Genomic DNA, 12,137 nt, shown 5'->3' on the forward strand with positions numbered 1-12,137 from the left:
ATAGGAAATTTTCGAAAAATGATTCAGAAAAAAGAAAGAACCCCAAAAAAGTAGTGGAAATTTAAATCATTTCCTCAGATTTGCCAAACAAGAAGTATTTTGAACATCGAAAAACGTGACATTGTTTTTTTGTGCAAATTTATTAACATGATTTTCTAGTCATTACGTGTTCACCTTAAAAAGACACATTTAAGTCGTTAATATGCATAATTGTATAAAAAAGTGCATTCTTTGCAATGAAATAAAAGTCAACATGCAAATAAAAGATGAACTTTCAGCTCAGAGGATTTTAGATGATCCATATTCTCAATTAACAAAAGAACTGGGCTTGCTCATCTGTTCGATTGACTATCAGGCTGCAAAAAAATAAGTATAATATAAGTAATATGGAAAGAGGTCTAACATCATAAATGGCAGCAATCATACGGATAATTCGACGTCAGGTACTTGAGCTCGTGTCCTCCTTGAGATCCATTTGGGATTCGGTATCCAGCTAAAGCGAACAGTTTGAGCGTTATACGCTTGCCATTCTTCTTTAATTTTCGGATTTTTGGGACCCCATTTGTTTGAAGAACGAAAACTTTTCTTGAACCTCTGAGAAAAGAAAAAACACAAAATATATTTCCCAACCTAAAAAATTCTCAGAGGAGAACTAACTGTAAGATAAGATTAAGGTGTACCTCAGCAAAAGTGCCGTCCTTTTGTTTGTAGACGACGTACGCACCCCACCCCGGTATTTGCAGGATAGCGAAAGCCGCAATTGTCCATCCCGCAGCTATTTTTTTGTGCGTGGACAATGTTATCTTCTCACTCGAAAATATCGAATAGTTTTACTAATCTTACCCATGGCTGAAGGAGGATAGTATTCCCCGTTATCTGTTTTTAAAGGCTCGAAAACAATCATGGCATAGACGAAAATGACTACAAGGGCAACAGCAATGAAAATGCTCCAAGTAAACTTCCAATAAATGCCCAAACCAAAACCAAGCATGAAACGAATGTCTTTGGCAAACTGTTCCAGACCTATCAACGTTAACGTCGTCGTGAAAAAAGTTATCTTATTTTGTAACGTATATAATCAATTAAAGTTTGATTTACCGTAAATCCAGAAAATTGCAGCAACTGTAGCAACAACGACAACTGCAATAATACATGATTATTATAACCATGCTTTTAGATAAATCTGAATTTTTATGACTCACAATAAATAACAAATCCACCGCCGAAATAATCGACTAAATCCAGAATATACTGGCCAGCTGGTGTAACGTAAACAAGCCCGATAAGGAAACTGACTGCACAAACAGCTGCAGTAACAATCCAACGTGGAACATGAGGCAAGACGTCGCACATCAATGAAATGGGACAGCCAGCCAATCCAGCAGCGCTTCCGACAGCCAACGTAATGAGCATGAGGAAAAAGAGCACAGAGAAAAACTGCGCATTTTTTGTTAGTTATACACAAATCATTTGAAAAATTATTACAACAAAGAGGTCCGCCTACCTGAGGTGCAAAATCAAATTTTGAAATAGCTTCCGGATAGGAAACGAATGCCAATCCTGTTCCGCTTTTAACGACCTCATCGATTGGTTTTCCTGACGTGTAAGACAGATTTCCGAGGATAGCAAAAATAGTAACTCCAGCTAAGACACTTGTGCCTGTGTCGGCAAAACTGATGATTGTTGAATCTCTTTTGTGTGGAACAAAAAGGTAGATTACTTGGCCGTTTACAAACTAAATTTTAAATTGACTTACCTGTAAATGGGATGACGAAAAGGATTATAACTCGCAAAGAAGACGATAGGTCCAAAGCCAACAGATAATGAGAAGAAGCACTGAGTCACGGCCGCGTACCACACCTTTGGCAATAAATTAACATGAACAAACATGAATGTTAACGTGACTTTTAATAGCAAATATTTGAAAGATAAATTCGAATGTGCTTTACTTCAGGCGTCAGGACTTTCTCCCAAACAGGGGTGATAAAATACAACATGCCATCACCTGCACCTGGTAAGGTGGCACCACGAATCAGCAACGTGATTAGTACAACATAAGGGAAAAGAGCTGTAAAATAAGCCACTTTTCCAGACGATGAACTAGAGTTAAAAAAAACAAAACAAAAGAATGAAGAATTTTCTATGGTTACCTTTAATTTATTATACTTACATTCCTTTGACGAGCGTGGCGAAAACTAAAATCCAGCAAAGTAAAAGACAAAGAGTCAAACGCCAGTCTGGAACCCCAAGACCCGAATCCATATCAGGACTTTTTTTCAAAACATAAATACTGTTGAAAGAATAAACTGTTTTTAGTAATAATGCTTTTTAAAATGAGAAATTATTTTGATTTACTAAAAATATTCTTCAGCGCTAGAAACATTTTCGCTTGTCAGATTAAACATGGACAAATTTGCCATTGACGAGCTGTAACATTTTTCTGTTGCCCATTCTGGATCGCATTCCGTCCAAGGTAGGACAGCCTGAAAGGAAGCAAAGAGGTAGAAGAAGGCCAATGCCATCAGCACGCAATAATAAGTGACGACACACCAGGAGGCAAATGCCTGTGCATATCCGATTCCTGGATAATTAAGAATAGTTAAATTTATTTCTAGTCGTAGAAAATGTTTAAAATTACCTTTGAAAAAGGGCACAACGCTCCAGACTTTGACACAACCAGAACTCGAAAATTGTCCAAGAATCATCTCCAGAAAATAGAGCGGACGGCCGATGAAGGCTAACACAATCAGGTAAGGTATTAAAAAGGCACCGCCGCCATTTTCGTACGCAACGTAGGGAAATCGCCAAATATTGCCTAGACCCACTGACATGGAAATGCAGGACAAAAGGAACTCAATTGGGCTATCCCAGTTCTGTTGATCATGACTTTGCGAAGCCCTCTCCTAAATTTTATAAAAACTATAATTGTAATGATATGTAAAGGTAGATGACTTTTTAAACTTACCGAGTGCGTGAGTGATTTGGATGAAGCGACACTTCCATTCTCTTTTACATCAAGTTTGCAGATTTCCTTTGAATCGCCATTACTGTTATCGTCAAATGCTGCATTGACATGGCCTTTCTCCTAATCATCATCAATTAATACACAAATGCGTTAGGATAGTACTCAATACATGTGGCAAATTAATTGGGAAGGGCAAAGGTAAGGTCTGCTAAACATCGGTGGTGTAAGTTAGCAAAGATATTGACTAATTTAGGAAAATGGTTTGATCCAAATGAAATTTCTACCGATTTGACTGAAAATGCGGATGACAAGGACATTTTTTGAAAACGACATTCACCGTTTGATGGAAACCTTAACAATAAGCTCAACAGCTTGAAGGTTTCATGATATTTATGCCTTTTTATTGGTCATCGTTTGTTTTGAAAATGAACCATTATCAGAAGTAACCAGTTTTTCCCGATTTTGTTTTCCTTGATTTGTGGCTTGACAAGTGATGAAATTTAGTCAACTTTGAGCTCATTCTTCCACACACCAAAGGTACTTTATGCATTAGACTGCGCAGGAATCAGCTGATGCGCAAATAAATTTTTTAATTATTTGAGTAAACAAAACGAATACCATGTGGGTTTTCCAACAAGGATGCAGACAGTTATCTTTGTTTTTTATCTTAAACAAAGAAAAGAAAACCCCCACTTTGACCGTAGTAAAGTCTATCGCGTTTATTTTTAGTTTTAAGAATTCAAATGTTCAGTTTTGTTTGAGCTGAAAAAATTGTGAAACAAGAAGAAAGATTTACGACTTCTTGTTGTTTGCCCGCAATATCTTCACGCTTCGCAATCACGATCTTTGCGTCTTTTTAGATAAAGAGAAAAAAAAAAAAATAGAAATTCAACAAAGCTCAAACGTTAACCACTAATTCTTACAAAATGAATCTGGAGCTTTTTGCAGTGTTCAGTTAGGACTTAAATATTTCAATTATTATTTTATAATGTTTTATTCCGAATCCGTTGAATCTGGCAACTTCCATGAGATGTTACATAACTTGAAGAACATTCTTCGGTTTAAAAGTGAACTTCGCACCGTCAGCTGTCACGTCAGCGTTCAATAACCGAGGTTTTTTCACGCGTTGCTTTGTCGTTCTTGAAATAGACGGAGTCTTGAACTCATCGTGTGTAATCGAATAATAGTGTGGAAGCCACGTTTTCAACCCAAACATGACCAAAGTTATAGAAAAAGTAGTTATCTTTGGTGCCACGGGACAAACGGGACTTTGCTGCATAGAACAAGCACTAAAGAAAGGTATAATCAATGGTAGCATAGCGGCTTTTATCTAAGTGGATAAGAAATATTGATTGCGTGTGCGTAATGAATATGGCCAAAAGAATTTTATCAATACAATACTTTTTTAGGTATCAAAGTGACTGCTTTAGTTCGTGATCTAAGTCGCCTACCAGATGAAGTAGCTCCTAAAATCAATGTCATCAACGGCAATAGTACTATCAAAGAAGATGTTGCCAAGGCATTAGAAGGTCAAGATGCAGTTATAGTTACACTGGGAACTCGTAATGACCTTAGTAAGGAATTAGTCATGTAATTTTATCTGACAGTAGAATTTCGTAACTTTCTCTTTTTATCACCTAGATTTTACAACTGTAATGTCAGACAGTCTAAAGCTGATTCTGGACTTAATGTGTGAAACAGGAATTAAGGCTATCTCTGCTTGCATGTCTTGTAAGAATTTTTCATAACCTTTATTTACCTTGTTGGGTCTAGCAGATAGTAAAAGCCTGTTTCATTTCTGTATAGCTTTCCTCTTCATGGATCCGGAACGAGTGCCTCCACGTTTCGCAGAAATAAACGCTGACCACAAAAGAATGTTGGAAACGTTGCAGTCTCCAAAATATGAATCTCTTGATTGGATTGCTGTCCTACCTCCGCACATAGCGGATGAGCCAAGTAGCAACAACCAATTCAAAGTCAATCATGGTTCTAGTCCCGGACGCCAAGTCCCCAAATCAGATTTAGGGCAGTTTATGGTTGAATGCCTGAGTCAACCTGAACACTATCATCAGCTGTGTGGTTTGGCTTACCCAACTTTGCAGTAGAAGTAAATGATCTCAAAACTGCACGTGTCGTCTAAAGCCTTTTGACACCATGTGGGAAGCTATTAGAAAGTAGACACATAGTTTACAGTGTAAGAATCAGATGCAATTGCTTTATTTCACTTCTGCTAAACAGTAACCAAAGATAATTTGATTTATGGTGCTTCTCCTTAGATTTGCGCTCGATTACATAAGAATTATACAATTATTCCTTCATCTTTGACATTTAATTAAATTGAGGCTCGTTTTTCTCTACCATTAAAACAAAATTCACTTTTGAAATTATTGTAAACGTCGTTGATGTCACGACTTCGGTTCGGACGGGGAAGAGGTCGGGTGTCCTGTTGGCCCCAGACGGAATCGATTCCAAACGTGAGACGGGAAGATAAACGACTTCCACTGCGGTTGATCGAAGAGCTCCGTCGTCGCCAATTTGGGTATCGCCAAATACGATGCTTTTCCTGAACATGAATCTGCATTGCCCAACTGTTTTTTCGTCCTTTGTTTGTTTTGGTAATTGAGAAATTATCATCGTTGAAGCCAAAAAGGTTTGCCGTTCTATTGCCAAAGCAAGAACATCCTGTGCACGAACAGACCGAGACCTGATCAGATTCGAATGCGTTATCTGGCCCTTTAATCTCACTGGCAGCCGAAAACTTATTTCCTGTGCTGAATCCATTAGTGAAGTTGATTGTATCGCCGTCTAGACTTAGCCCGCCACGATAGGAGGCAACTTCTAGAGCATCGTCTCGTTTGACATCTTCAGCGTTCATCGTCATGAACCTCAATACAAGCAAATTCATGCAACCGGCCACAACTGCCAATCCAAACAAGATGAAAACTAGAGAGAAGGCTACGTAACCAGGCCGGTTCGTCAGAGCCCTATCATTTTGTAGGGCAACAAAGTCACCGAATCCGATAGTTGTTAACGTGACGAAACAGTAGTAAAAGCTGTCGAGGTACGTCCATCCTTCGTACCGACTGAAAACAGCTGCTCCTGTCATAAGGATCAACGAAGACAGGAAACCTGTGACAGCCATCAAGTCAATTTCGGTAGCTTCTGTCTTTTTTAGCTTGCAGATGGCTTTGACGTTACGAATCAGGATTGAGATTAACTTGTTTAAACGCTCGCCGATACTTTGGAACATGAAAATACCCAGCGGTATACCAATCATGGCGTAAGCGATACAAAATGCTTTTCCACTTAGAGTTGCTGGTGTCGAATGTCCATATCCTGAAATATTCAAATGTACGCACGGGTCAAAGGAATTATGTAGTCTGAAAAACAGGTTTTAAATTACCAATTAACGCGACGACAACTACAGAAAAATAGAAAGCTCCAGAGAATTTCCATTGAGGACCGGCTTTGTGTGGTCTACTTTCGAGGATAACCGTCTCGATAAGTTTGTAATCGGGGTCGCTGATGTTGTAACGATCCAGGAAATAGCTCCTCATTTCTGTCAATCAGGACACGGCGCAACATTTCAAATTAAATAGTATTTTTTGAAAAAATAAAAAACTAATAGTGTTTACATACCATCAGTAACCTGGTGACGCTTTTCCTCTGTGTCCGATTCAAGGGCGTCGAAAACTGCTGCTCCCACCAGCAAATATGTAAATGTGCACACCACCAACGATAAGGTTCGGACATTTTGCCGCTTCATTCTTTAATCCAACGCAACCAGTCACACGAATCACTTCAGACAGCAATGAGAAAAATCCCACCAGCTCCAACAACAAAACCAGCTGGTGCAGTGCAGCTTCTCAATAGTCAAAGTGCCAACAAGGTTGATCAATACCATAAGCGCACGCTAAAATTTCTAGCGCCTGCGCGAGTTAGGCCATCATTTCAACCTTGAAGACAAAAAATAAAAAGAGACATAAACAAGCTTAACGTTTTTTCAAACGTTTCGTAAAGGAAAACACCATCTTTGTTACTTTATTATTAATGAATGAACCTAGACACACACACACACACACACACACACACATGAAAAAATTAATGTTACAACAACACCGCGTTAGATTAGAACGCATAAGTGATATGCGAAAAGAAGTGGAGAAAAAATAAGGTAGCCAATCCATTCAGGTAGTAATCAGTTTAAAAAAGAGTTAACACGCAATTCAAAAACATGGGCGGAATGTGTGTTTTTCTTACTAATCCTAAGTTAGGTGTGCGTTAAGTGTGCAAAAGAAACAATGTACCCTATCTACGTCTTAAGAGGGGGATTGGAATGCCGTTACGTGATTCGTGGTGTCAACGAACAACTATTGCACAACTAATAGAAAGAGAGAAATCGCGATCCAATGTCGTCTTTTTGTTCCTTTTTTTAGATGGATCGGATTAGTTGAAGTTTCTATTAACACGTTAATTAACATTTAAAGATTAAGCCGTTTTGTTTTTTGATTTTTGAAATTTAAAAACAACAGAAGGCTGAAAGAGGTGAGGCAAGAAGAAAAGCAGTGCAACAGTCACGTGATTTATAGAATTCCGTCTGGGTAGGCAGAAAATGAGTAGCGGATGGGTAAGGTGAGTGGGTCATATTAAAGGGTACTGCTTCAGCTGGGCTCGCGAGGGGTCAATTAAGCTATTTTCCTTGGGCGATCAGAGTTCGATGATGGGCGATAAGGTCCTCGACAACGGAAGGGTCGGCCAATGTTGAGATATCTCCCAGATCTTCTGTTTGATCCGCAGCCACTTTGCGTAAAATGCGTCGCATAATCTTGCCCGACCGTGTCTTAGGTAAACCTGTACAGATCTGTTGGACAAGAAAAAGATCAAAACATTCACATTGGAAACTGTGAATTATTTATCTTGGGTTTCATCTTACTTGTATTACATCCGGAAGCGCATAGGCGGCAATTTTCTGCCTAACGATTCCTTTTAGTTCAGACTCCGTTTTGGTATCAGCGACGAAGCCATCCTTAAGTATAACATAAGCGTAAATGCCTTCGCCCTTGATATCGTGTGGGTAACCGACAACGGCTGACTCTGCTACAGACGGATGCTGGCCCTAAGAAAAGAAAAAATACTCAATAAAACGGCCTGGAATTTTTTGCTTTGAATTTCCAATATGAATACCAATGCGTTTTCCACTTCCGCGGTACCGAGGCGATGTCCGCTAACATTGATGACATCATCCATCCGTCCAGTAATCTGATAATAGCCGTCACTGTGTCGGATGGCACCATCACCGGTGAAATATAAACCCCGAAAAGGTCGATAATACGTTTCTAGAAAGCGACCGTGTGCCCCGTAGATGGTGCGTGCCATCCCAGGCCAAGGCTTTTTCAGGCACAAGGCACCCGTAACGTCATTGTTATGTAGTTCCTCGCCCTGAGTGAATTTAGCAAATGTTATTTTGAATAGTCAGTCGAAAAAAGTTATACTTTTTCGCTGAGAATGGCAGGTGAGATTCCGTACATTGGCCGCATCGGCATGCCAGGACGAATTTCGGAGCCAGGTGCCGACGGTCTTGGGCTGATACAAATCCCGCCTGTTTCCGTTTGCCACCAGGTGTCCACTACGACGCATTTCTCCTTGCCAACAACTTTGTTGTACCAATCCCAAGCCTCAACATTGATTGGTTCGCCCTGAAAAAGAAAAGCTTTTAATTATAGCCGCCTAATCCAACGAAAAAGTAATTGCAATCATACCACAGAGCCGAGAGTTCGCAGTGAGCTAAGATCATACTTTTCGACGTGTTCATCGCCGTGCTTAATCAGCAGTCGAATAGCCGTCGGTGCGGTGTAAAATTGGTTGACTTTTAACCGCTGAACAGTTTCCCAGTATCGACCTATAGCAGATACGAGTTTTCAACGTCAAACGCAGACAAGAAAAGATCAATACGAATCGACCGACCTGGATCGGGGTAGGTTGGTGTGCTCTCGAATAAAAGAGTGGTGACCCCGTTAGCTAAAGGCCCATATACGACATAGGAATGTCCCGTAATCCATCCAATGTCTGCCACGCAGCCAAAGATGTCACCTTCATTACAGTCGAATACTAACTTATGAGTCAATGAGGCGTAAAGGAGGTAACCAGCTTGAGAATGAGCAACTCCTTTAGGATTCCCTGTGCTGCCAGACGTGTATAGCATGAAAAGTAAATCTTCGCTGTCAAGTACGGCGGGTTCACACTCGCCGCTCTCTTTAATCATCGCCTGATAAAGAATTTCTTTAGATTAGTTGGCATACGATTCTAAATGATGATGTTAAACAAACCTCGTCGAGATCGACATCAAGCTGCGATGAAACTACAGGATTTCCCGTTCTCTTGGCTACCAAAATGGCTGTGACACTCGGACAGTTGGCGACAGCCGTCACAACAGTTTTCTTCAATTCAATCAGTTTGCCTCCACGTACGCCTTGATCAGCCGTAATAACTACTTTGGCTTCAGCTAACAAAAAAGAAAATCAGACCATGTCAAATTCATTCGTATTCAACTTTACAAAAGACATGTAAAAAAAAAAAATCCGAGAATCAATACCATCAATGATGCGACTTGCCAACGCTTCCGCACTAAATCCAGCGAAAACGACAGAGTGGACGGCTCCAATACGGGCGCAGGCAAGCATAGAGGCAACAGCAAGTGGACACGCTGGCATGTAGATTGCTACTCGATCACCCTTCAGCACTCCATGAGATTTGAGGACGTTGGCAATTTGGTTCATCATCGTGTACAACTCACTGTGCCACGTCATTAAAGAAAATAGACGACAATGTTTAGAATGATATTTTAAACGTTGATGTTGAAAAGACCAATTAAAAATGGCACCCGTAAGTGACTCGTTCCTCTTGACCGGGTTCATCCTTTTCCCAAATGAGCGCCACTTTGTTGGCATCCTTTTCCTTGTGTCTGTCGACACAATTGACTGTTGAGATATAAAATATATAGTACGTATTGTTTAAATGTAAACCACTTATTTTGTGCTTTTACAATTCAGGAAATTGATCGGGCACCCGTTGCTTATCATTTGTAATCAATTATATTGTATTACACGATAATACTAAATCTTTTATTCGTATCATGCGTACGTGACATATACATTGTTCTAATCCCCCTTAAACAGATAAATCACATGGCAACAAGTATGTGTTTGCTTCCTACAGCTTTTTCTTGCAACATAAAAATTTTATTGCAAAATACAGAAATATCATTCGATTTTCCCACGGCAAGTATTAACTATCACTTTACTTTAGCTCCAGCCCCCCAAAAAAAAAACAAACAAACAAAACAAACAAGGCGGATAATCCACCCAATCTATTATGTGTACCTGAAACATTCAATTGGCCGCCAATGAACCATCGAAACAAGCCCGTCTCCATATCGCAATCCGAGACACGTTCGAAATTACGGCTCCAACGCAGGCGCAAACGGGCAAGCGTGCCCCAAAACACGTCCGTCTGTAAGGGTTATATTTATTAAATAATTAATAACAACAAGTAAATGTAAACAACGCCGACAAGTTACGTTTCCTGAAAAGTAAGCTCCATATGTTACATTGGACCTATTGTATGCTATGAGCGAAATGCCACAAGGTTTTCTCAACGCGCTAATTTCTCCTTCATTTATTGTAGTAGAAAATTTCCACCTATGCAAACTTTATAGCCACATCATCAAATATTTAGTTTTCTCCTTTAGCTAAACTGCTTTGCTGAAATCCTTCAGGTTTCCATATAACGATCTGCAGGCAAGGCTGTTCGAAAGCGTCAATGGCTATACGAGAGAAAACAGGACAACGTAGAAACGAAAGCCTACATACCTCGTTAATGCTGAAATTGTAAAGTTCCTCGTAACTGGTGCAGCCAGGAAAAATATCTCTGAGCTCAGGTAGACTAAACACGCTGGCCGTGGGCGAATCCATTGCAATTCTAAAGCGACGACCACGTCGTTTACTAAACGAGATTTACGCGGTCTTGGTTTTCGTACACTTATGAATGTGATTAGGTCAAGCAGCAGAAATGTTCACTATGCATGTAGAACAAGAAAGTTTTTCAAGTATCCGAGTCGTCGACCAGTTCACTTCACGTCACAGCCAGACACTAACCAACTTTGCTTGCTAGAGAGACTGTCAGATGCCGTAGGCTTCCAGCCATTTAGCCAAACCTCCAACTTCTTTTTGAAGAATGGCGCAGCTGTAAACACCATGGCATTGATTTCTCATGGAGACGCATTGATTTTACATTTAACCCAATTTAACCTGCTTACTAGCTAATTGTTGATTTTTAAAGGTTTTTTATTCAAAATATAGTTTTTCAATTCATATTTTGTGTGGAAACGCGTAAATCTAGATTTTACCACAATAAATAGTAATTTTTATGTTCATTTCTTCTTACATAGGTGGCGTCGCTGTAAAAAACATTAAAAACAGATTGGACCGGAATTCAGCTTGCGCGCCAACTTCTACCATTTAGTTTAAAGCACGTGTTTACTGTCGGTTCGTTTTTTCGTCTCGGAGTGGTTGTGGTGAGGCACGTTGAACTAGCACCAGATCGATATTTCGCGCCATGTAAGGGATAAAATATTTACTTTTCTTTATTTGTTTTCACTTCCGGTGTCTGCTTGTTTGTATTATTTTTACTTTTTAAAAGTTCTTTTCTGAAAATCCATTTCATTTCTTGAAGTAATTGCAGTGTGGATGTGATGGTCAACTGAAATTTACTGTTCCCCCATAAGCCTTCTTGTAGGAGGAAAAAATGGTGAGATATAGAACCTTTTGCTGTTTATTTATAATCCCTGAATTTTTATAATTTCAGACATTTTCTGCAGTTCTTCTATAAACCCATATATTTCCTCAAAGCTTGTTGCTGTTTTATCAGTAAGTATACATAGAACTACACCATTTTGTGCGTATTACAGTGTTTTTGTGATAATCATTGGTTATTCATAACACACAATTTCAATTTCCCTGTTAGCTGCTTTTCGGATAAGTGTAATTCCCTTACCATGTAAACACACCCTAAATTTCTTGTGTACGGCTTGGCTTTGTATGGCCCTTAATGATTTGATTGTGAAGGTTTTGATTGCTTTTAACAGTATTGACAGTTTTTGGATTAGTAAAAACCT

General features: G+C 39.5%; 4 protein-coding genes across 5 annotated transcripts; 1 reads left to right on the forward strand and 3 right to left on the reverse strand.

Annotated features, from left to right (window-relative positions):
• Positions 1 to 121: 121 nt before the first annotated feature.
• Positions 122 to 4,862, reverse strand: LOC116929390 (sodium-dependent nutrient amino acid transporter 1). 2 transcript variants are annotated; one of them, XM_032936593.2, is made up of 14 exons: positions 4,725 to 4,862; positions 2,966 to 3,085; positions 2,639 to 2,903; positions 2,356 to 2,581; positions 2,171 to 2,290; positions 1,950 to 2,100; positions 1,757 to 1,860; positions 1,505 to 1,691; positions 1,203 to 1,437; positions 1,099 to 1,140; positions 844 to 1,023; positions 681 to 775; positions 427 to 594; positions 122 to 356 (listed from the first exon to the last, which is right to left on the reverse strand). In XM_032936593.2, exons 3-14 carry the CDS (start codon positions 2,829 to 2,831, stop codon positions 333 to 335), a joined length of 1,725 nt encoding a protein of 574 aa, XP_032792484.1. In that variant the 5' UTR covers positions 2,832 to 2,903; positions 2,966 to 3,085; positions 4,725 to 4,862; the 3' UTR covers positions 122 to 332. The 2 variants fall into 2 exon arrangements, with proteins under 2 accessions (XP_032792484.1, XP_032792483.2); XM_032936592.2 differs by lacking the exon at positions 4,725 to 4,862 and adding an exon at positions 3,250 to 3,381.
• Positions 4,013 to 5,283, forward strand: LOC116929398 (flavin reductase (NADPH)). Its single transcript, XM_032936606.2, has 4 exons — positions 4,013 to 4,264; positions 4,375 to 4,539; positions 4,607 to 4,696; positions 4,772 to 5,283. The coding sequence occupies exons 1-4, from the start codon at positions 4,180 to 4,182 to the stop codon at positions 5,068 to 5,070; spliced, it is 639 nt and encodes a 212-aa protein (XP_032792497.1). The 5' UTR covers positions 4,013 to 4,179; the 3' UTR covers positions 5,071 to 5,283.
• LOC116929392 (two pore potassium channel protein sup-9) lies at positions 5,167 to 6,830 on the reverse strand. The gene is made up of 3 exons (XM_032936598.2): positions 6,605 to 6,830; positions 6,369 to 6,524; positions 5,167 to 6,301 (listed from the first exon to the last, which is right to left on the reverse strand). Exons 1-3 carry the CDS (start codon positions 6,729 to 6,731, stop codon positions 5,298 to 5,300), a joined length of 1,287 nt encoding a protein of 428 aa, XP_032792489.1. The 5' UTR covers positions 6,732 to 6,830; the 3' UTR covers positions 5,167 to 5,297.
• A 150-nt stretch (positions 6,831 to 6,980) lies between these two features.
• On the reverse strand, positions 6,981 to 11,144 carry LOC116929387 (acetyl-coenzyme A synthetase 2-like, mitochondrial). Its single transcript, XM_032936588.2, has 11 exons — positions 10,834 to 11,144; positions 10,345 to 10,474; positions 9,846 to 9,942; positions 9,558 to 9,757; positions 9,292 to 9,467; positions 8,930 to 9,230; positions 8,725 to 8,864; positions 8,458 to 8,661; positions 8,150 to 8,404; positions 7,899 to 8,081; positions 6,981 to 7,826 (listed from the first exon to the last, which is right to left on the reverse strand). Exons 1-11 carry the CDS (start codon positions 10,933 to 10,935, stop codon positions 7,656 to 7,658), a joined length of 1,959 nt encoding a protein of 652 aa, XP_032792479.2. The 5' UTR covers positions 10,936 to 11,144; the 3' UTR covers positions 6,981 to 7,655.
• Positions 11,145 to 12,137: the final 993 nt, after the last annotated feature.

The sequence above is a fragment of the Daphnia magna genome, linkage group LG8 (genome assembly GCF_020631705.1).
Source record: "Daphnia magna isolate NIES linkage group LG8, ASM2063170v1.1, whole genome shotgun sequence".
Lineage (NCBI taxonomy): Eukaryota > Metazoa > Arthropoda > Branchiopoda > Diplostraca > Daphniidae > Daphnia > Daphnia magna.